The sequence below is a fragment of the Octopus sinensis genome, linkage group LG4 (genome assembly GCF_006345805.1).
Source record: "Octopus sinensis linkage group LG4, ASM634580v1, whole genome shotgun sequence".
Taxonomy (NCBI): Eukaryota; Metazoa; Mollusca; class Cephalopoda; order Octopoda; family Octopodidae; genus Octopus; species Octopus sinensis.
The window spans coordinates 83,342,290-83,367,563 of NC_043000.1; the positions used below are offsets into that span (position 1 = coordinate 83,342,290).

General features: G+C 37.5%; 1 protein-coding gene across 1 annotated transcript in view; it reads right to left on the minus strand.

Moving 5' to 3' along the window:
- Positions 1-25,274, minus strand: part of LOC115210918 (E3 ubiquitin-protein ligase MYLIP) — an 88,764-nt gene that overhangs the window by 42,951 nt on the left and 20,539 nt on the right. Inside the window, exons 2-3 of the mRNA XM_029779702.2 lie at positions 20,033-20,156; positions 15,385-15,478 (exon numbers count right to left, since the gene is read on the minus strand). Of these exons, the coding sequence (XP_029635562.1) occupies positions 15,385-15,478; positions 20,033-20,156 (218 nt within the window). The remainder of the gene's footprint in view (positions 1-15,384; positions 15,479-20,032; positions 20,157-25,274) is intronic.

Here is a 25,274-nt window from a genome sequence, read left to right on the forward strand (position 1 = left end):
ACTCTGTAAACAAAGGCAGATGACAGGGGTACACATGAATGTCAACCTAAAATCAGTGCATTTACAGTTCCATGTGGCTAAAATTTCTACACACACCAATTGGTAAACTACAAAGATAGAATGTACTGAGTGACCAGAATGCTGAAGACAATAGTAACAGTTTTAAAAGCAATCTTAGAAAAGGCGAACATAAGGTAAATTACAGCCTACAATATTGATGATATTCTAGTAGCTGTAGTAATAGTGACAGTGAAAGCGGTGAGAGGCCATCTCATAAACTATGGATTGACCATAGAGTCATTGGAATTTTTGGAAGAAAGGCAATGCTGGGACTTGAACAGAATGGGAGGAACTGATCTTCTAGAGGGAGAATAAGATCCTATAGGTGAATCACAAGTAAAGTAAGTAGGCACTGATTTCTGTGAGTGGAAAACTAACTGGGCCCTACTTTAAATGCAAAACAGTCACACTGACATTAAATATCATTATTTCCACAATTAAGTCGAAGTCATAGAAATCTAAACTAAATGCCCTACCAGGCAGTGTTCAACAGAATGACAACTAAAACTGTATTGCAATCAATTCTACTGATTACATCCATTTCTTATGAGTTTGTCCAGTGTAAGAAATCTTTATTTTCAAGGTTCAAAATAAATGAATCTATAAGAAAATGATAAAAAAAAGGGTGAGTTGATATAAGGATTACCTATAAGGTTTAGCAGCTAAAAAGAAATCACTCTATCTACATCAATTTCAAACAGACAATGACCAGCAAATGTTCAACTGAACATAAACCAAATCAGCACCACCAGCTTCAGGCATCCTATGACAGTCATCAGTTCCACCCCCACCTTCTTCTAATTTAAATTATCAAAAGAAATATATATTCAATATAACCAAAAAACTTAAACATGGAAATTAGCTGAACTAGGATTGTATGCTTAGGTGTGGCTGTGAGATAAGAAGTTTGCTTCCCAACCACACAGTTACAGGTTCAGTCCCACTGTGTGACACCTTGGGCAAGTGTCTTCTTTTATAGCCTAGGGATGACCAAAGTCTTTTGAGTGGATTTGATAGATGAAAACTGAAAGAAGCCCGTCATGTGAGTGAGTGGGTGAGTGAGTCAGTAGGTGTGAATGAGTGGGGATGAGTGAGTGAGTGAGAGTGAGTGGGGATGAGTGAGTGAGTGGGTTACTGTCTGCTTTCCTTGACATTGCATGATAGTTGTTAGTGTGCGTCATGGTCGTACAAGTGGTGTCCTTCATTTCCAATCTTTCAAGACATGTCTAGTCATGGGGAATTATTACCTTACTTGGAAACAGGTGAGGGGTTCCATCAAGAAGTTTATTCAACTGAAGAAAATCTGTCTCAACAAATTCCATCCAACCCATACAAGCATAGAAAAATGGACGTTAAACACTTATTCTATCAATCTCTTTTTCCGAACTACTAAATTACAGGAACATAAACACATCAGCATCAGTTGTCAAGCAATGGCAGGAGGATGAACACAGACTCACACACATATATATATATATATATATATATATATATATATATATATATGCTTTCAGTGCAAATGGTTTTGTTATATGGCACCGTATTTTACAATCCTGTAAATAATAATGGTATTTTTGTATATAAGCTTAAAGCTTATAGCAATCACTGTGCAATGACTAAGGAAAATAGTCTAATAATGGGGTATATAAGTCCTTGACAGGTTTCTTTCAGTTTCCATTTACCAAATCTACTCACAAGGCTTTGGTCAGTCTGAGGCTATAGTAGACACATGCCCAAGGTGCCACGCAATGGGACTGAACCCAGAACCATGTTTTTTTTTAACATACACACAAGGTCAGACATCTTTAGGGAGGATGAAGTTGATTAGATTTATCTTGGTACTTATTGTAAAATTCAGCAAGAATTACAAATGAAGTTGTCCATGGCAGAATTTGACTTAAAATGTAAAATAACACTGTATAACAAAATTCTCTTTTTTTTGTCCTTGGTCAGTGTTATTTCCTATTTGCTTCAATTTAGAAATCAAAGGAAATGATAACTATTCCCTTCAAACTTTACTATTGTGACCTGGACATCAACAAAATGAAACTGACCTATTTCCATTACATTTCAGACTGATTCAGTACTGAATTGCTGAAACAGAAGTATCATTATAGTAAATATTCTGCTTACTACCACAGATTTGTTTGTCAGTTGCTTAACCTTAGCCACTAGAGCATGTCCCTTAGTGGCTGACAATATGTGCATCTCTGATCATGAGCAGGTGTAGTGGAGGAACATCATAGCCATGTGTTGAGAGGGATGCTTTGGGGTTTGAATAAATGTAACAAAAGTAAAGTTTGAAGGAAATATTATCCACTTTTCATACTTTGTAGGGGTAAGCAAATAAGAAATTACAGTCAAGGACAAAAAATCAGGTCACACGGTGATAATTTGATGGGATTGGTCAAATTGATGTTGACACCTCCAGTGAGAACCCAATAAGGTTTGAAATTCAGTTAAAGGTGTTCATCATTTCAATAACAGTGGTGCCCCAACAGGGTCACTGCTCTCAAGCTGAAACTAGTAATGGATAAGAGATATACACCGCAGTATGGTTTGTCACCTCTATTCCACCATATCTACCATTCACATAGCAATAAAAATGCTTTTTAAGAGTGCTTGGATAAAAAAATAAAATGAATTCATTTATTGTCAGAGAATTGGGGACAATACTGAGATTGTTGAGTAGCAGCAAAGAAAGATAAATGTTGAAGACTGAATTTTTCAGTAACAGCATATCAACTCACTTCTATTTTTAACTACAAACTTTTATGAATTCACTTTTGCCAATGTAAAAACCAGAACCACCACTACTATAAATTTCCCTGGAATGTGGGTCTTACCTTAATGATTTCTAATTTGGGTGCCAGACCACACACATCTTTAGGAAAAGGTGGAGGAATCAATGGAACTGATCTTAGAAATTAGAGTGTTTTTTTTTATCTCCTTCAGCAGAATGAAAGGCAAAGCTGACCAAGGAATATATCATTTCAGTGTAGTGTAGCATTCTGTTTCTGTTCTTGTGTTGCTTAAGTAATACTAATAATTCCTTCTACTATAGGCAATATTAATCATAATAGTAATAGTACTGGTACACCTAAATACTAGTAGTAGTAGTAGCAGTAGAGCTGAAGATGTGAACAACTGAATGTATATTCAGGTCAATCTATAGCAGTGTTAAATGAGAGGAAGGGAAAAAGGAATTGCTCAGTTACAAGTGACAAATCAATAGACAGTGTTGTTATACATCTAGGCTAATTTATCTGTTCCTCTCTAAAAACATACCTGTATTAGTTGAAATGAAATATATATAAGTTCATTTTTATGTCCATTTTTACATATATTGGTTAGATGAATATGTTACAGTCAATCACAATATATAGAATTAGAAATTATTTTATTGACCACTGGAGGTTGATGGTATGATCCCCACCTGTAGACAGATAAAACTAAATATTAGAAGACATTTAGTCTAGCATGACATTATATTTACATCTACCACTTTAACAATAGTTAACATTTGTCTCTCTCTGACCTGTTTACATAAGGAGAAACCTATTTTGTAAGGGGTGGGTACCGTTGATTGAATTAACCTCAGTATACGATTACTATGATTATTGTGGGATGAAAAGTAAATATTGACATCAGCAGGGTTTGAGCAAAGAACATAGAAATCAAATGCTGTAAGGCATTTGCTCTAGATTTCCATGGTTTCTATGACTTATTTCTAGAAATAAGGATATCTAATGTTGGCATGACAGTCTGGCAATAGGGTAATAGGGTACCTAGCTGGTACTCCTTTGAATTGCTAAAGCTAGCAACCAAATCTCTCTAAAATCACAACTGTGTCTAAGGAAAAAATGGGATGGTCATGGTTGCAATGCTTTTGATCATAGATCTGATCAAATAGGCCTGACCTGGAGCCAAGTAACAGCAGCAAGGAATTAGACAATATAAAAAAAAAACAAGAAAATAAATAAGATTTCCAAATGAATACTCAATTGTTCAGTACAATCAGAGCAGGAACAATGTTTGTCAACATTAAGAGACAAACAGAAAAGAAATGCCCTGGTATAACATGTTAACCTCAAGTGTATATTTATAGATCACAATTATAGATCTATGATCTAGCAAGCAGCTTCAGTGCATTGAATATGCAGTAGTATATATTTATGATAGCTACATTGTGTTTACTTGTCTCTGTGTGTACTTTGTTATTATAGCAATTGCAGGTTTTTAATATAAAGTATATTCAATGTTTGATAAAAATGAATACTACAAACTAAATATAACTATGTTTAAATGATATTTAGAAACAAGCATTTTTTTATAATATATACATATATTATCTTTATCTTCTACTGGTTTCAGTCATTAGACTGTGACCATAGTGGGATACCTCCTTGAACAAGTTTTAGTTGAATGAATAGACCACAATACTTATTTTTTAAGCTTGGTACTTATTCCACCAGTCTCTTTTGCTGAGCTGCTAAGTTACGGGGATGTAAACACACCAAAACTGGTTGTCAAGCAGCAGTGGTAGACAAACACACAACAGGCTTCTTTCAGTTTCCGTCTATCAAATCTATTCACAAGGTTTTGATCAGTCCAAGGATATAGAAGACACTTGCCCAAAGAGCCAAGCAGTGGGACTGAACCAAGAACCATGTAGTTGAGAATCAAGCTTCTTACCACCCGGCCATGTCTGTGCCTATATATATATATATATATATATATATACACACACACACACACACAAACATGTGTGTGTGTGTGTGTTGCAAAAGAAACTCTCTGTTGATACAAATGACTTTACCTAAGAACTACAGAAGCCCTCTTGAAGCCATTACTTGAAGTAATATTTGAGTGAAACAATTTGACTTAAAAAATGGTCTAGTATTAATCTAAAAAAAGAAAAAAAAACAGCAAGCCTTAGATATGCTAAACAAAACAGAGGCATTTGTTTATTGGTTATTGCAGCTTAAATCTATAACAAAATGTTGCTTTCAAAGTATATGCCTCCAAACATAACTAGTTCTAAGACTCAACCAAAAATGGTTATTCTCCAGGAAGATCAACATTATCACAAATTCTTGCATTACAAAATCTTATTGAAGGCATCAAGGATTAGAACCCAAAATCTGTTATATCACTTGTAGAGTTTAGTGAAGCTTTTAAATCAATCCACAGTCAGACAGATGCAGATCTTCAGGGTATATGGTATCCCAGGCACTTTCAGATACAATCAACATTCTCTGTAAAGATGCTATCAATCAGGCTTTATCCCCTGATGGTGGTACGATTTCTTTGAGATCCTGGCAGGAGTACTACAAGATAACACTTGCACCTTCTCTGTTCGTTGTAGCATTGGGGTTCTCATTGTGAATTGTAACATCAAATGCAAAAGAAACAGGTTTCCAAACAACATCCCCCCCAACCACATATTTTCCGTAATTATTATTATTATTATTGATACAGATTATACAAATGGTATAGCTTTTAGCTTTAATACTATCAAGAAATCTCAACTAATACAAATTTAGGGAGCTTCAAAATAGACAGGAGTACACATCAATGGCAATAAGACTGAGTTTATGATTTCCAGTCAAGCAAAAGAATATGTCATCAAAGGATGTAAATTGAAATGTGTAAATGACTTTGAATATCTGGGATGACAGAAAGCTCAAAGAGAGTAAAGTAAGAACTGAATTGACATGGTCAACAATGAACAAGATAGTCAAAATCTATCTTATGTCCTGAAAATAGAATTCTTTAGAGCTACAAGAGAAAGCATATTTGTAAGTGGATCTGATTGCTGAATACTTACAAAAGCAACAGAAGACAGACAAAATGGAACCAAGATGTTAAGGATGAAGAACATTTCTTGTGGGTAATATTTAAATTTATTTCTAGCTGGCAAGCTGGCAGAATCATTAGCATGCAAAGCAAAATGCTTAGCAACATTTTGTCTGTCCTTATGTTCTGAGTTCAAATTCTGCTGAGGTCAACTTTGCCTTTCATCCTTTCAGGGTTGAAAAAATAAGTACCAGTTGAGCACTAGGATCGATGTAATTGACTTATCACTTTCCCTGAAAATGTTGGCCTTGTGCCAAAATTTGAAACCAATATTTAGGTTTACCATTTAAGTTTATAGAAGCAATGAAAAGATGAAGTTGTAGTTCAATTATTGCTTGGCAGAACTGTTTGTCAGAAAAATGCAGTTTGGTATATATTCTGGCTCTTTATGACCTGGGTTCAAATCATGCAAGTGTCCACTTTGCTTTTCATCTCATCAAGGTGGATAAAATAAAGTACCAGTCAGATACTGAGGTTGATGGAATCAACTAACATCACCCCTCAAAATTGCTAACCTACACTAGAAGCAGTTATTACTTCAGGAAGTAGGTATGATTATGTGGTTAAGAAGTTTGCTTCCCAACAAGGTTTCAGGTTCAGTTCCACTGCATGGCACCTTGGGCAAGTGCCTTCTATTATAGCACCAGGCTGACCAAAGCCTTACAAATGAGTTTGGTAGATGCTAACTGAAAAAATCCTGTCATATGTGTGTGCATGTGTGTGTGTACATACATACCATACATACATATATATATATATATATATATATACACACACACACACACATACAGGGTCAGCCCAAGGGTTGCTGGTGCCCTGGGCAAACTGAACTTCAGCATGTACAAGCTGACAGTTATGGAAATTTCCTTGTCTTTGCCATACCCTCCTTCGCGCCCTGTAGCACATGTTGTGTGCTCTGGGCGACTGTCCAAGTTGCTGGTACCTTGAGCCAGCCCTGTGTGTGTGTGTGTGTATCTGTATATATATATATACACACACATGTGCATGTATTTAAATGTTCTCCAAATATCACAAGCTAAAAGCAGCGACACTATTGTTATTTGCTTTGGCCATTTGAAGATATATGTAAATAAGAAAGAAATCCTTCACTCATAAAATAAGTGTTAGATAGCAACAGAAAGGGCATCCTATTATAAAACAATGCCTCAATAATATATTTATTTAACACATGCTAGCATAGAAAAAAAAATGGATATAAAAATGAATGAATGAATCAGTATTAAAATGGGTGGAACATGCGAAATATGAGCTGTAGTTGCTGGAGAAGGCCCACCTTGAAAGAGAATGTGTTGCAGAGATGAGGAAAAACAAGGAAGTGTGGAAGAGATAGGAGTGTGCTTGACATGGCAAGACATATATATTTATACATAAGAAGCTTGCTTCACAACCACATGGTTCCAGGTTTAGTTCCACTGTGTAGCATCTTGGCAAATGTCTTCTACTAAAGCACAGGGCTAACCAAGCCTTGTGAGCAGATTGTGTAGATGTAAACTGAATGAAGTGTGTGTGTGTGTGTGTGTGTGTGTGTGTGTATATATACACATATACATATAAATAAAAGTGAGGGCACATGATCTAATGGTCAGGGTGTTGCACTCACAATTTAGCAATCGTGATTTCAATTCATAGACCAGATAGTGTGTTGTGTTCTTGAGCAAAACCCTTCATCTCACATTGCTGTGATCACTTCGACATCTTGGTTCAGACATCGATTTGACAGAGAGGGTGAGCTAATGGGAGGCACAAACATCTGATCACTATAAACAAATCATTTGTACAGGTCATTTGGCAAAAGCTGAAGGTGCATACAATGTCTTCGATGGAAGAGTTCACTATATATATATATATATATATATATATACATACATATATATATACACACACACACAAGTGTGTGCCTTTGTGTCTGTGCTTGTTCCCTCACCACTGCCTGACTACTGGTGCTGGTAGTGGTTTAGTGAAAGAGATTGATATAATATGTACAAGACTTTAAAATAATAAGTACTGGGGTTGATACATTCAACTAAAAATTCTTCAAGGTGATGCCTCAGCATGGCCGCAGTCTAATGACTGAAACAACTAAAAGATAAAAAAGTATTTTTTATAACTTTTCTCTTATCCTAGAGGATTTTAAGTCAATATTTACACATTATTATTTATAGCTTTACCTACTTCACATTCTGTGTGTGTGCAAGAGAAATTATATGTACACATATGTTTATACATATCCCCACCACCATATATTGCGTTGACAAGAAAGTAATTTCGGTTTTTTAGTGTGAAATAAGTCATTTTTTTCACACAAAGAATGAACTTCAATCAATTATATATTTTCCATTTTGTTCAATGACCTTTTGCTACCTTTCTGGCAACTTCATGATTCTGCACTCATAGAAAGTCTGGTTTTTGTCAGTCAAAAACTGGAGCAAGTGCAATTTCGGGTCAAAATCATTACTGAAAGTTTTACGATTCAAAGAATTTTTCAAACTTCAAAATAAATGGTAATCTGATGGTACAAGGTCAGGGCTATATGGTGGATAAGAAATCACCTCCCAACCAAGCTCCAATAATTTTTCTTTGATTGCTTCCCCCAGTTTCATTAGTTGCTGACAGTAGACATCTGAATTGATGGAAGCAGCTCAAAATACACAACACCTTTGTAATCCTACCAAATTGACAGTATGACCTTTTTTTTTTTTAATGCAATTCAGCATTGTGTCAGTTCATTAGGCTTGGACCATGATCGTTTTCGATAAATGTTATTGTAGACAATTCATTTTTAATCACCAGTGATGATCCATTACAAAAGATGTCAATTTCATTGTGTTTGAGATGCATATCGCAAATATTGATTCGTTACATTCAAGTGAATTTCTTTCAATTTATGTGGAACCCAAAATTCGAGCTTCTTAACGAGTCCAAGACATTTTAAGAGATTTTCAATTATGTGTGATACATTTAACCTCTCTGCAATCTCTCACAAAGTCATATGACAATCAGATTCAATTATGGCTTTGATTCGGTCATGATCAACTTCAGTAGGTTGACCAGAACGTTGGTCAGCTTTGAGTGAAAAATCTCCAGAAGAGAATTTTTTGAACCATTTCTGATATGTGCATTCTGTTAAGCAATCAGCACCATAAACTTCACATATCTCTTTGTGAGCCTCAGCAGCTTTCTTGATGGAAATAAAAAAGCAAAATATGGTGAAAATATTCGTTTTTGCACTCCATGTTAAAATTCACAATGAACTAACAGCTGTAAACAAAATTATGTGCAATTTGCTTCTAAAGTAAGTTAAAAGTAATGGCTATCAAATGTGAAATGGAAAAAAATCATAACATTGACAAAAGTCATTCAAAAAAATCTTAACACTATTTGCGAAAAATGAAATTACTTTCTTGCCAACACTATATATATATATATATATATATATATATATATATAAAATCATTTTTAATGACCAACTTCTCTACTGGCATGATTGGATGGTCTAACAAGATCAGACAGAGAACTGTGTTGTGTTGCAGTATCAGCTTTAGCATGGGTTCTATAGCTTGATGCCCTACAGATTGTACTGGGAGCCTTGTTTTTTTTTCTCTTTATTTTGTGGCAGTAGTACAAGTGGGATTCCATATAACTCACAAGATAATGATCCCTTTCAACTGGAATGGAAGTGGGTAATGCTCACTAGAGAGGGTGGATGCTTTATGGAAGATGATGAGCAGTTACAATATGAAAGAATGGGATACAACAGGTTTCTTGTATTATACAAGAATCACAGTAATTAGTGTGGAACTGGAAAGAGAGATAAAGATGGTGTTACTGAGATGTCAGGATGGGCCTTGGGAACAGAAAGGGAGGCTAGAGGTGGCAAGAGTGTATGGGACGTGTGAGGGTTAGAGATGGTATAGGAGGAGGAGACAATAGTCTGAACAATGAGTAAGGGTTGAAGGGGAACAGTATGTTTATACATATTATATATTATACATGCATATATGTGCACACACACACAGTCGAATGAACTGACCCCAGTATTTTTTTCTTTTGCAAGCCTGTTACTATTCTATCGGTCCCTTCTGGCAAAACTGCTAAGTTACAGGGATGTACACACATCAACATATCCGTTGTCAAGCAGTGGTAGGACACGAACACAAATACAAAGATATACACATACACCCAGAACCACGCTAATAGCTTAGGAGGGATATATATAATGGGCTTCTTTCAGTTTCTGTCTACTCAATCCACTCACAAGGCTTTGGTCCGACTGAGGGTCTAGAAGATACTTGCTCAAGGTACCTCTCTGTGGGACTAAACCCGGAACCATGTGATTGGGAAGCAAGGTTCTTACAACAAAGCCACACCTGTCTTACATTATTTGATGACTGTGTTGTTTAAGAAACATTTTTTAATGATCTAACTTATAATATCCTCCTAGAAAGATGAAGAGCATATTAAAATTTCATTCGCTTGTCACCCATTTTTAATGAATGGATAACAAGACCATAAGCAAGGTGTGTTATCAAATTTTGGCACAAGGCCAGTAGTTTTTGAGGAGAGGGGTGACTAGTCGATTACATCGACCAACAGTTCTTGACTGGTACTTATTTCATCAACCCCGAAAGGATGAAAGGCAAAGTCGACCTCGGCAGAATTTGAACTCAGAACGTAAAGACACGAAATGCAGTTAAGCATTTTGACTGGCGAGCTAACGGTTCTGCTAGTTGGCCACCTTACGACAACAAAATATCATGGCCAAAAATACAAGTTTTACATTGTCTATCATAAATTTTTTGACAAAAATATAAACAACTAACTATATAGTTAATCTGAAAGAAGTTGAAATATGTTACTCGTATAACGTAGTTTATGTATGATAAATTTATGGTTTCATACTCTATTCCATTTATGCTGTCACAGAATTCAGTTTACCTGTACATAATCATACAATTTCTTTACAAAACCATTTTAACATATCTTTCAATAAGTATATGATGAAACGTCCTAAATTCGTTTCCCCGCTCAAAATGTTTGATGAGGTTCGTATGAGTTTAGTAACTAAATCAATATATCCAGCTATTTTACTTTGTTTACTTGTTGCATCTAGTGGACTACAGTTATACTGGGACATAGCCTTCAAGGGCTTTCAGTTAGTTATAATGACCCCCCACATTTCAGTCTGGTAATAGTTTATCCATCAATATTTGTGCAACCACGATCTCAAAAGAGAGATAAAAGATGATATATAGACACACACACACGTTTATACATAAACGTGTGTATATACATATAGGTTTATAAATGCATAAACATTCATGCTAGCATGAGTTAAACCAGTGGTTCTCAACCAGAGTCGATATAAGATTTGGTGGGTTCACGCAAGCTAAACAGTAACTTGGAGATCCAGAGTAGTAATATTAAAGCTCCCAGAAAAAAATTTACATTAAACGTATTTATTGCAAGAATCAGTTAGATTTCTTTCTCTGTTGTTTTTCATAGTTCAACCTACACAAGTTAATGTGTGAAAAACAAAATAGGAATTTTGAAAGACAAAAGTCTATAAAACTAGTTTTTAATTATAGAATAGTAACCAAAGGGGTCAAGAGATGAAAAATGGTTGAGAACCACTGAGTTCGACGAATATATACTAAAGAAGCATTGCTTTACACCTAGATGCCATTCCTGTTGCTAGCCTTTGTGTCTTTTTCAGAAAAGGGGCCTCTTATTCTACACGACTTCGAAATTGCATAGCCAGCAGGTAATTTGTTGAAAAGGTAATGACAAATTTCATCGCTTGTGGCTCGGTAATTTTTTAGCGGACAGCATACAAGATTAAAACAAACAGATACACCTACACACACGCATGATGCTCTTCGTACAGTTCCTGTTTACCAAATTCACTCTAAAGGCATCGGTTCACCCAGGGTCACAGTGTATATATACACATATGCATACACAATACATATACACAAACGCATAGACAATGGCCACAACCCCAATGAATACAATAATTAGAGCCAGTCAGGCTTGCCTGATGAGGTTCGTATGAGTTTAGTAACTAAATCAATATATCCAGCTATTTTACTTTGTTTATTTGGTGCAGCTAGTGGACCACAGTTATATTGGGACATAGTCTTAAAGGGCTTTCAGTTAGTTCTAATGACACCCACATTTCAGTCTGGTAATAGTTTATCCACCAATATTTGTGCAATCACGATCTCAAAAGAGAGGTAAAAGAAGAAGACATAAGAAAACTATTGTTTTAGAACTGATGTAAACGTAAGCCAAACAGGAATCTCGTGTGTATCTGTGCGTGTGTGTATACGCACATTTGATACACACGGTGCATTGAGTAGCGCAAGAAGACAAAGCTAATAAAACACATTATATAAACAAATTATATACACATAAGCACACGCGCGCACACACTTGTAAATTATATTCTGCAAGTGTATTTTCATACAAATATATTCCGCATACACTATATACATGTATATATATATAAATGAATGTTTATATGCGAATAAAAAGTCGTCAACCTAATGTAAAAGTCGATTCCGTCTTCGGGGGTTAAAACTCTGGAATTTTCTATTTCCTGTAAATGTCGACCAGTTACTTGGTCAAAGAATAATGAATGTCTAAAAGTTACAAGAAAAAAAAATGAAATTTCCTCCATTATTATGTATTTGTGGATGTGCAGCGAGTCGGACCATATGGATTTACCAGTATAATTCATTGCAATCATTTTATTTTTACCTTAATACGTTTAAGAGATCATTCAGAGGTTGCTTATCTTTGCTTTATTAAAAACTTTAGCACCTCTAAAGAGGTCAGCCTCTTATTTAGCTTTAAAAATAGGACCGTAAAATATTTAACTTTACGCAAATATAATAGGTATCGTTATAACTTTTACCGTCTTCTTTATTACACACACACAAGTATTCCACAAAATATAAAGAGTGTACCCAGTATTTGCGACCTCGCGCAACGTTTTGTGACATGTGCCAAATCTTTTCTCATTTCTCTTTCAGTTGTACCGACAGTATAATAAAAGCAGGATCCAATCTGACACAGGGATCGTAGAAGTACACTGTGCTGCCTGATTCGGAGGTTGCAGCTTCTCAAAAGTGGCCGGGTCTTTTATGTTCGGGGACCGAGAAAGAACAAGAGGTCTGTGGCAGAGAAGTTATCGCATATTGATATTTTCGTGTTTCTCTTTTTTATCACGAATATCCAAGTATTAAACTAGTCTCACTTTGAAGGTGAAATGTAAGTCTCTGCTACGGTTTATTTATTTTTGTGTCCTGAACAAAACTGACTACCAAAACCGTCGGAAAGCATTCGGTCTTTAAATGGCGGAATTCTTATTTAAGCACCCCATACAGCCTCTCATAACTTTTTTAACTTTTTGCAATTTTCAGAAAATTTTTGCGAATTTGTGTTCTACACACGGAAGTTCATACGATTATGACAGAAAAAAATCTATTTAGTGTGAGTGATTTGACGAAGATTTAAGCTGCTGTTTTTAACACATCCCACGACCACCTGATACCGTCCTCGCTTCTTAACCACTTAGACATTCATTGATGTTTTTCAATATTTTTCTCCCCGTAAACGCATTTAATGGAATAATGATGCATCCAAGGGTGATTCACGGATAGGATTTAAGCAAAAAATTTGAACTGTCCGTGTTTTAGATTGGTTTTTTTTTTCTAAAATCCGAAAAAGAATAGGCATTTTAGGATTTATGGCGCCGGGTAGAATGTTTTAAGAGAATAAAAAATTTTTTTTTTCATAATCATATGAATCCTCGGGTGTAGCACACAAATGTTTTATGAAAACCTCCTAAAATAAAGAAAAAGGTTATGAAAGGTGCTTAAACCAGAATTCAACCCTTTAAGCACCTTCTTGCAGGTGAGACGAGTATAAAATTTACCAAAGAAATGTTTTCATAGTCAACCGTCAACTGGTCGGAAGTTAGTTCAACAAGCCCAAGGCATTAATCGATGACAAATCTGGACGTTCGAGAGATATTGCCGAGCTGTTGAAGATGGCGAAGGCCATTAGAAAGTGTGTGTGCGTGGTGCACGAGGACCACACACATACTACCTGATTAGGAGAGGATAGTTCATCTCCTGCACGATCCGGAGGAACTGTGAGCACGTAAGCACCAAGACCATACAACCATTTAGCTCTTGATTAAGACGAGTTGAATTGCGTTGACCCTAGACATGGGTCATCGTCGGGGAATGGAGAATTAATGTGTTCCCCACCTCCTCCAAAACCAAAGACTTGTTGGGGGTCTGCCGTTGCGGGTGACATGAACAGAGGCAATATGATGCTGGTATGAATTCACTTTTGTGACCACATCGGGACTGGAGAAAGTTTTGTTTAATAGTACCGTTTTTTTTTAATGTATCTAGTTAAAACCGACGGTACAGCTTTTTTGTTATTTCTTGTTTTTCCCGTCTATTTTGTTTTCGATTATCTGTTGCACTCCGTATATATTATATTCCACAAATTAAAGTACAATATATATATATATATATATATATATATATATATATATATAGTGTCGTCAAACTAAAGGGTACCCAAACAAAGAAAGAAGTAGAAAGTAACAACCATAAATATTAAAAAACAATGTAGTTATTTCAAGGAAGGCAGCTCACTTATAGTTAATGTAAACAAAGATAGGTTACAGCTGAGATTGAAAGTAAAAACAATACGAGAGGAAGGGTGGGAGTTTTAAACAATTTCGCTAGGTGGTATTTATGGTAGCATTTCTCGTAAATTAGATACAAAGGAACAATAGACTGAGAAGAGATACAGCGTAATCAAATACAAATAATATAAATTTAGTTTATTAAGGTTGCTCAATTGAAAAATTTAAACTATTATATCGTATACATCAGCCAGAGATAACCTGCTAAGAATAATATACATTTGTTTTATATATCAAATACTTCTTTGACCAAACACATGGTCCATTCATGTTAGGAATTTATATAAAACTTGGTTAAATATTAAACCCGACCTTTATCGTCAGAATAAAACATTGTGGAATTGCATCGCATCAAAATTCCGTCTGTCTATTATTTACAATGTCGTGTATCATGGTAATTCTATATTGACAATTAAGTATAAAATAATTGTTTCAAAAGAAGAAGAACCAGTTCACTTGAATAAGTATAATGACGAACGCATACATTTTATATTATATTATATATATATATATAGCCCCTTGTGGGTAGTAAAGAATATATATATATATATATATATATATATATATATATATATATATATATGTGTGTGTGTGTGTGTGTATGTATACGTGTGTGTTTATACGCATTTTTATGTACGGGTATATCGACTAGATTGATAAATAAAGCTTTTACGATATGAGAAAAGAATGCTGCTTCAATAAAGAATTCTGCTTACTTGATCGAGGCAATTTTGGCCCTTCGCCTTCTGGTGAAGTAGAACTTCGTAGATCACGTCGCTTGCGTCCGAAACCAGGCACCGGATTCTCATCCTGGGGAACCATTAATAAACACCAAAATTAATATGAAATCAAATTACAATTTCTCTCTCTCAGACGGCGAGAAGCAAGTCGCTTACTTGATAACCAATCAGATGAGGCCACACAAATTAGCCCTCTTGGTCTCCGAACTGTTACAAAACAACAGTTTCTAATGGATACAAAGCGTTTACTTCTTTTTCTCTCTCTCTTTCTTTCTCTCTATCTCGCGCACCTGTTGTTTGTTTTGCTGCGATCTTTTTCTTTTTTTAAAGTTTACTACGCTTTAGGTGTTTTTATTTTGATAATTGAAACATGTCACTTTCAGATGTCTATTCATAAAAGATAACGGGCAGGACCTCGGACAGAAAGATGGAAAATCAAAGTAAGACTGCTTTCAGAACCCAGGAGGTGTGGGAGCCTCTCAAAGTAGAAGTGGGGACTTTAAGAGTTTTACGTTCTGAGTTCAAATTCCGCCTTTCATCCTTTCGGGGTCGATAAAATAAGTATCAGTTGTGTACAGGAGGGTCGATGTAATCGACTTAGCTCCTCCACCGAAATTTCAAGCCTCGTGCCTATTGTAGAAAGGATTATTATCATTATTATTATTATTATTATTATTATTATTATTATTATTATTATTATTATTATTATCATCATTATTGAGTGCCCTGCTATTGAGAATTTTATTTAACTATTTATTTATTTCTCTAATTTCTATTATATATATCCTCTGCTATATCCTTTTATGTGGTAGGCTGTCCCTTTGATTGATGTAAAGCCCACCTGTTTTTGTATGTTTTGTTTGTGTGCTGTAATTCCTCCTTCGATATCGTTCTCCCTGTCCTGGGCTCGTGTGACCTATAAAAGAAATCATTATATTATTGATGAGGCGGCAATCCGTCTGCACGTTCTGAGTTCAAATTCTGCCGAGGTCGACTTTGTCTTTCATCCTTTCGAGTTCGATAAATTAAGTACCAGTTGAGTACTGGAGACGATGTAATCGATATTCCCGTCTCCCAAAATTTCAGGCCTTGTGCCTATAGTAGAAAGGATTATTATTATTATTATGGCGGCGGCGAGCTGACAGAATCGTTGGAACGCCGGGCAAAATGCTTAGCGGCATTTCGTCCGTCTTCACGTTCTGAGTTCAAATTCCGCCGAGGTCGATTTTACCTTTCGTCTTTTCGGGTTCGATAAATTAAGTATCAGTGAAACACTGGGGTCGCTGTAATCGACTAGTCCCCTCTCCCAGAAAATGGCTGGTCTTGTGACAAAATTTGAAAGCATTAATCATCCTTTTCGAGGACGATAAAATAAGTACCAGTTGAACACTGGGGTCGACTCATCCCCTCCCCCGAAATTGCTGTCCTTGTGGCAAAATTTGAAACCATTATTATAATTATTATTGTTGTTATTATCATTAGCATCGTCATCATCATTATCATAATCATTATTATTATTATTTACGGATTAACCCTACAAATAGGTAAAATACAGAGCATAGAAAGGACGCTAGAAGTTCAGACACAATGAAGATAAATACCAGTTCGTAGTAAGGTACACAATAGTTGAAGAGCTGTAACAAGAAGTTGTGGCGTAAAAGCAGAGCCGGTTACTGCACGTGTCGTGTAAGAGGTTGTGGCTGCTATGCCGCTGCCGGTTACTTGATACAGGAAGATCTCGCAGGTAGTACTTTCTGTTAACCACGGTGAAGTAATTCACAAACAGTGAGGAGTTAAACCTGAGCGAATGTTGTTGGCGACGTTGATGGAGGTCCTAAAAGCTGCTGGTGTTGTCTGTCGCTGGAACTGGCTGTGTGCTCTGTGGTCAGTGGTTAGACTTTAGAAGGTCTAGAACCAAAGATGAAATACAGTTTCTTGTGACTAGCTTTTATAGGGACTAGGAGGATCCAACGAAGATTTAGAAGACTGTGTCACGGAACCTAATCGGAAGGTTGCAGTTGGTTGGGTTGCATATTGGCGCGTAATATAGCAAGAGCTAAATTGCGCCAATACCAACCAATCAGAGTAGTGGACACAACAGGGTCCAAACGGCCGAAGACTAGCTGTTATCTGCTACGTCCGTATTTATGTTATATATAACAGAGAGAGAGAGAGAGAGAGAGAGAGAGAGAGAGAGAGAGAATTTCACTAAGCGTACGCTACATATCCAAACCCAGTCGAGCAACCTTCTAAATGCCCCTCTGCATAAATATTATGCGACTCAGTAAGTGAATCACTGTAGGACGATCGACCGGCCAGAAATAACAGCCAAATTCCTCTCAAAGCATGTGCTACTGACTTTACAAAAAGAAGGACATGTAAGATCGTATTGTTTTAGATATACAAATAGATGGAATTGTCACAACTGAAATATTTTGATGAAAAAACTTGTAAATAGCAAAAGAAAAACATAAAAAGACATTAACTGAAACCAAACCCAACATTTGAGCTTAGAAAGCACTCAAGCGTACGATAGCTTAATATTCCCGTGTCGTCAAATATGCCAATGATAGAAAATGGCGCATCAAAACAAAAGGAGTACCGAATATTAAATGTCGGCAATCGAGTAAATATATGTACATACACAGAATTGAAGCACTTGAATAATCACATGCGGTTGTAACGTATCGGTTGAAAATAATATTGTCCACGCCTGTATATGTGTGCGAGTATTTATACGTATATATATATATATATATATATATATATATATATTATATATATATATCATCACATCACATCACGTGACCGACCAGACCATCAGATGTTGTTACACATCGCTGGTCACAATGTGTTCGCATTGTTTTAGCCTTTGAATGACGCCACCCCGCTGGCTAAGCGAGCAGGCCAACAGAAGAAAGAGTGAGAGAAAGAGTACAGCAGGGATCACCACCCCCTGCCGGAGCCTCGTGGAGCCTTCAGGTGTTTTTGCTCAATAAACACTCACAACGCCCGGCCTGGGAATCGAAACCGCGATCCTACGACCGCGAGTCTGCTGCCCTAACCACTGGGCCATTGCGCCTCCACGTGAATAACACGCGCTCATCATATTCTGCAAAAGACCGAATTGTGGTTTTCTTTACATATTGCATCTCTGTCACTCGAATACGTTGAGCGGCTTTCGTCCCTTCGTGTCTAATCTGACGACGCAGCCTATGTTGCTTGCGTTGAATAATTTATCAAGGACCAGTCTCACCGCAAGCACGTCTGTCGCAATACCTTTCATAGTGTCTCTTTCAAGTTTATAATTAAATTTCCCTTTATTCTAGTTTTGTCTATCGTCATTTCTTTTCTAAATCTTATAGATTCCACTTCAATCGTTCTTTTAAGGGCGAAGCCATTGCCCCCGTGGACGCCTGCCTTAATAATTCGCAATTTGTGTTTCTGTAAGATTGGCGTGCCGGGAAAGACCCATTCAGCTTCCATCATACAAACATTGAACATCCTGTTTCAATGTTGCCTTTAATCTGTTCTATCATTCACAGAGTGATATCTCTGATATCGTTGTTTTCTAAAATATACAAAGCTTGAATGAGATCCACATTGAATTATTACTCCCTCAAAAAGATCCGGCGCTACCATACAAATATCGTAAACCACAAAAAACCAACTCGACTTGACGAAGGGCGTGCGCTAATGTACAACACAAACATTTGATCATTATAAACCTTCTTTCTCGGACTACAAGAGACAATCATATTCATAGAGTCCTCTGCTCTTCGGAGCTGGTTGGTTCGTACTAACTTCACTCGGGTCGTTTCTATTAACTCCCCTCCCCTCCACCCATCGCCCTTATTACCCCACCCCAACGTCAGACCCCGCAAAAACTATTTCATTCAGTTCTTCTTTTTCAGAATATTCAGCTTTCCGAATTTTCCCCACAGTCTATGTTTTTTTCTACGGTCGTTAACTTGCAGCTGTTCAAGATGTCATTCAATCGCCTCCATCTCAACTAACACCGAGGCCTTCGAAAGCTATGAGCGTAGCCCTTTCCACTACGCTACAAAGTAAGTCATTATCATTGTTGATATGTTTTAAATCTTCACACTAATTACCATTAATTATACTATAACAAGCAAACGTGGGAACCTGTACGTCATTGCTCGATCTGCCAGAAACAGCAACTAAAAATCTCTCAAATGTTTGCCTGCCATCAAAGAAAAGAACGTAATCTCCACATAGGGAAGAGGCGGGATATCTCACGGCGTGAATGCTTTTGATCATAGGTTTGTTTCATTAAGGTTGACCCAAGACTAAACAACAATTTTATCGTAAACAATATATTTGATTGGCAGAATCTGAATAATTGTGCTACTATTCTACATTAATTACACTTATACTGACTAGCCTTGCTAATTACCTTCTTGTTAATATAAGCGTCGATTCGAAAATGTAAAAATCTAGGCAATGTATTCGTTATTCCTATATAACGATTTTTACATAAGATTATTCCATATTTAGATGATTCTTGAATGGAAGAAAACGCCCGATTCTTCAGTAAAAAATATCAAATGATTTTATCAATATATATATAAAAAAAAAAAATTTCATTTTTAATACTTACTCTTTCTTCGAAGATTTCAGAAGCGATAAAAAAGTGTCGAAATTTCTTTTCAATATCATTCTGAAGATTTTCCAGTTCTCCATAGTTGAAGCCATTTTTAAACGGGTTACAGATTCTTTGTTTCCTGATAAAAAGAAAAGAACATATGCCGTAAATCTTTTTGAATTTGAACCGGGATCATCACTCTTAACAGCTTAGAATATTCTTTATTTGTTTCGAATCATTTTCATAAAAGGGGAAAAATCTATTCGATGTGTGGTAAGAAGTTTTGCTTCCCACCCACATGGTTCTGGGTTCAGTTCGACTGCATGGACAAGTGCCTTCTAATATAGTGCCAAGCCGACCAAAACTCGTGAGTGGACCTGGTGGAGGGAAACCGAAAGAAGCTCGTCGTGTGTGTGTGTGTGTGTATGTTTGTGTGCGTGTATGTGTATGTGTCCCACAACCGCTTGACAGCCAGATAATGTGAATAAAGAGAAATACACCAATGATAAATTTGGATAAGAAAAAAAAGGGAGATAATTTGAAGAAATTAGAAAATAATCTGTTAATTTACTTAGAAAGAACGAAAGTCTGATCTTGTAAGCAAAAGGAAATCTACGTACATGTTTCTGTTTGTTAGACTTCATCAGCAAAACCTATTCTATGTAAGCCTGGTTGATTAATTGACAAAAATTCTTTACACGCATTAATTGTAGAAAATAATTTTTGATAAATTAATTTGCATTATTAAAACTAAATAAAATGATCTAGGGGAAAGAATTCAAATGGGTCGATTGCACGAAATGGATAACTAAGAGGTCATATAGTAAATGTTGAATGAAATTCGCTACATCTCTTCAAAAAAACTTAACTTTTGTCGGTCTGAACTCTTTCTTTATATTGCTTTCTTTTTGTATATTAAGCAAAATAGAATGAAGTAAACGAAGAGAAAGATATATATTTTCTCTAAAAATCTTACTAAACTCATTCAAATATTACATGCATATGCATATTGCATATTGTCATTGTTTTCTTTCTAGGAAATAAATAGAGGTGTTAACTCCGAAAATCTTAGTAAAACCAAACTTCTGAAGTTTGCAACGAAGACTGTCATTTGTGACTGAAGTGTTTATTTGACACAGAATCAACAAAACTTGATTTTCAATAATGAATCATGCCTAAACATCTCTGGGAAAGGGTTACAGATTTCTTACTAATGCAAATCGATTCTAAGCATCAATCAGAAATTGCAAACGCATGAAATATTTTTGTTGTTTTTTAAACAATTATACGCAACAACTTTAGAAATACAGCTAAAGTTAAAATAAGCTGATAGTGGAAAATACGGATGAAGATATATTTTCTGCTTACCTCTTGGGTATAAGTGAGTGGGTCTAATTCAAATGGAACACAAATCATAACAGGCAAAAAGATATGCGTATACGTTAAGAAATATGGCTTCTATTGTAGGATAAGTATTAGAGAGCTTCCCTAAATAATTCGGAGCAGACGACCTAGTGAAGTCGGCGTTCTTCATCTACATATATGCAACTGAACGCTCAACTAACACAAGTGGAAGATGTCATACCGATGTTTGGGAAAAAACGTGTGTGAGTGTGTGTGTGCGTACGTGCGTGTGCATGCGTGTGTGCGTGCGTGCGTGTGTGTACGTGTGTGTGTGGTGTGTGTGTGGTGTGTGTGTGTGTGTGTGTGTGTGTGTGTGTGTGTGTGTGTAGAATCCTTGGAGTGACGTGTGGGAGTGCATGTATGCACGCAAGTGTAGTCCTAAGGACTGTTGAATCTGAACAGTACACTAGTACTGTGATGACAAATTATGCTTTAAAATTTGAAGAATGGTGAGGAAAATGGCTGATAACCATCTGATTAGGAACGCCAGAGAAAGTAGAAAAACGCTAATCGTCCATTGGTTATTGATAATTAAAACTTATTTCTCCTGCCCTATAAAATGGGATGCAACAAAGTGATAGTATAACTATGCAGGCAAAGGAATGCCAACCCCGGAAAATTTTGCTTGCTAGATGTTGTCTACAAATATTTATGTTCACCTTACCATGACATGGTCATCACACGATAACTAAATTTATGTGCAGATCTCTACCATTACCACAGTTTTTAAGACATTAGACGTTTTCTGGCAGTCAATGACATTCTGCAAAATATAGTTTACGGACATATTTTCTACTTAACAGTAGTATGACATGAAATTGACTGAATCCAAGGTAGAGAAGTACGTATGTTATTGTAGACAAACAATTCAATTTAAATTATTAGACATGTGGATTGTAATAATAATTTATTTATTTTAATAATGATTCCAAAATTTGGCATAAGGCCAGTAATTTTTTTTTGGGGGGGGGTGAATAATTTGACCCCAGTGTTTCACTGGTACTTAATTTATCGACCCCGAAAGGATAACAGCCAAAGACGACCTCGGCGGAATTTGAACTCAGAGCGTAGCGACAGATGGAATACCGCTTAGCATTTCGTCTCGCGTGCTAACGATTCTGCCAGCTCGCCGCCTTAATAATAATAATAATAATAATAATAAAATAATAATAATAATAATAATAATAATAATAATAATAATTTCTTTTATTTGTCACCAGGGCGAAGGATGAGGGGGACAATACAAAGACAGATATAAAGTGTGGGGGTTTACATATAATAGAATGTTAAAATAAAAAGTATATACGCTGTACATTAGAAGAAGGGAAGTATACATAGTATATGACTCTAGAAAAAGGGGGAACAAGTGATCGTGATGGTATCCTCCTGATATAGGAGGACCTCTAGGGATAATCAAGAAACCCCACCATCCAAGATCACCCTGAATACTAAGGACGAGAGCCCTCTCTAACTTCTTTCATCCAACTCTCAAGTCTACACTGAGAATGGTACCATCCACTCTTGCTATTTTCGCAACTTTCACCCACCTTTTCATAAATTCACTCGAGAACAGCACCTCCCTCTCCACCCTCACTTTCCTTTTCAAGTGAAACTTGAAAAAGTCGATGAGGGCTTTACCAAAGAGGAATATTTCTGTCCTCATTCCTTTCAGCCTCGTCCACCAGATAACCTATTTCGCCACAACCACCAGACAAAGGAAAACTACCTTGCTAGCCCGATTAAAGGAGGGCGGCGAGGTAATCATCCTTATGGACTCGGCTGACAGACGGATCTGTCCTACACGCGACAGCAGCTGTTCGACATAACTCCACAAGTCAGTAATGCCCGGATACTGAACGGGAGCATGCAGGATGGTTTCGTCGCTCTGCGAGCACCTCGCACGTGCCCGCCTGACAGCACATCCGTGCCTGTAGAGCTTATGTCGAACCGGTATAGCTCCTCGGTAGCATTGTCAGGCCAAAGACATCTGGAAATTATCCACGACAGTCCCTAACCGGAAAGTCCTCCGGAATAGACTTGCCAGTTCGTCTTCGTCGCCACCTAGGCTCTCCCCGAGGGCGTCGTCGCACTTCCCCGCTACTAATCCTCTGTAAATATCTAAAGTGAAACATCCACCGACTTATAGAGGATAGTGAGTGCCTGACGACATTCTAAACGCAAGGTGCCCAGTCTAGGCCTACCCTTTACCCAGGAATGCAGCTCCGTCAAGGAGACGGGCTGTGGAAAGGCGTTTCTCACAAACAGATCCCACACACATTCACCTTCTAAAAATCGCTGCACACGTTCACCTAAAAATCGTTACACACATTCACTTTCTAAAAATCGCGAATTAAATGCCATGGCATGCCTAAGCCACCATGCAAAGAAAGTTGGCAGTAGACCGACCGCCTGACCATTGGAACACGTCCCTTCCACAAGAAAATAAACAGGATACGCTCCGATCTAATCAAGCAGTAACTGGGGCAAGGCACGACGGTTAGACGATAAATAATGACAGAGGTGATGTAGGCATTCGCCATCTCTGCCTGACCTTTCTGGAACAACTTCCTCTCTGCCCATTTCTGGGTAAGAGAGGTCACCCTGTTCTTCACCTCTTCCCAATTCTTATCCACCTGGCGGTCGGGACGAAACCAGACCCCGAGCAGTTTAACTGGTCCGTCAGTCCAACGTCTGACGGCATCGATCTGCCTCTCTAGATGCCCAAACGCATTCCCACCGACTTGTCAGCATTGATTTTAGCTCCTGCAACCGACTCAGATTCCTTTGCAATGGAGCCGACCGTCTCCAGTTCTTAGGCGTTCGACACTATGACAGTGACCTCGTCCGTGTATGCAGACACTATCCTCCCGAGTCCAGTTTTGAAAGGGAAGCTTCTTAACTGTTCCAACTTCCGCAGCAGGGACTCGAGAGCCAGTTATTACAGAAGAGATGACAGTGGGCAGCCCTAACGGACTGAACGTGCAATACTAAACGGTTCCGATAGGTTGACCACCGAGCAGGTGCTGCTGTGCAATCCAGCCGCTGAAAATGGGTCCGAAACCGGCCGCTTTAAGGACGGCTTCCAAGTAGCGACAGATTACCCTATCGAAAGCTTTCTACTGATCTAAATTGATCAGGGCCCCACCGAAGCCAGCTTTAATCCCAGCTCTCTACGATGTATCGCACAAGGTGGAGGTTGTCGTGGATAGACCTGCTCGGGATTGCGCTCATTTGTACCTTCCCGACCAGACTACCAATGACAAGAGCCAACCTTTTCGCTAACACCTTGGCCAAAATCTTAAACTCTGTGTTTAGCAGATTTATGGGTCGGAAATTCCCTAGCAGGTCCCCATTATCAGCGTCCTTTCTCAGCAGTATTACTATTCCTCGGCTAACAGCACTAGGAATTCCCCAGTTCTGTTGCCAGTTACTGCCAAGAGGCTGCAAAACAAATCTGACATGAAAACATTGAATTTCTAGGGCAGACCATCCAAACCGGACGATCTGCGACTTGTGAAATCGCTCATCGCCTCCCGTATTTCAGAGGCTGTAATCGGCTTTTGTAGAATCTCGCGTCAGTCACCAAAAGCTGTGGTAGATCGTCTAGGTACGAAGTAAAGTTCGCTACCGTCGTCGACTCATCACCCTCCCCAAACTGCCGCGCAAAGTGCTGCGGCAAAGCCGCACACATCTGCCCAGAACCGAGTAATACACGTCCGTTCTGATCCGTCAAAGACTTGACCGTAGTTTTGTTTCCACGTCGCGTCTCTACCGTTCGGCCCCATCGGACGGCTTCAGTTCCTTCGTGATTTGGCGCACGGGACTTAACTCTGACAGCGCAACCTTCATGTTC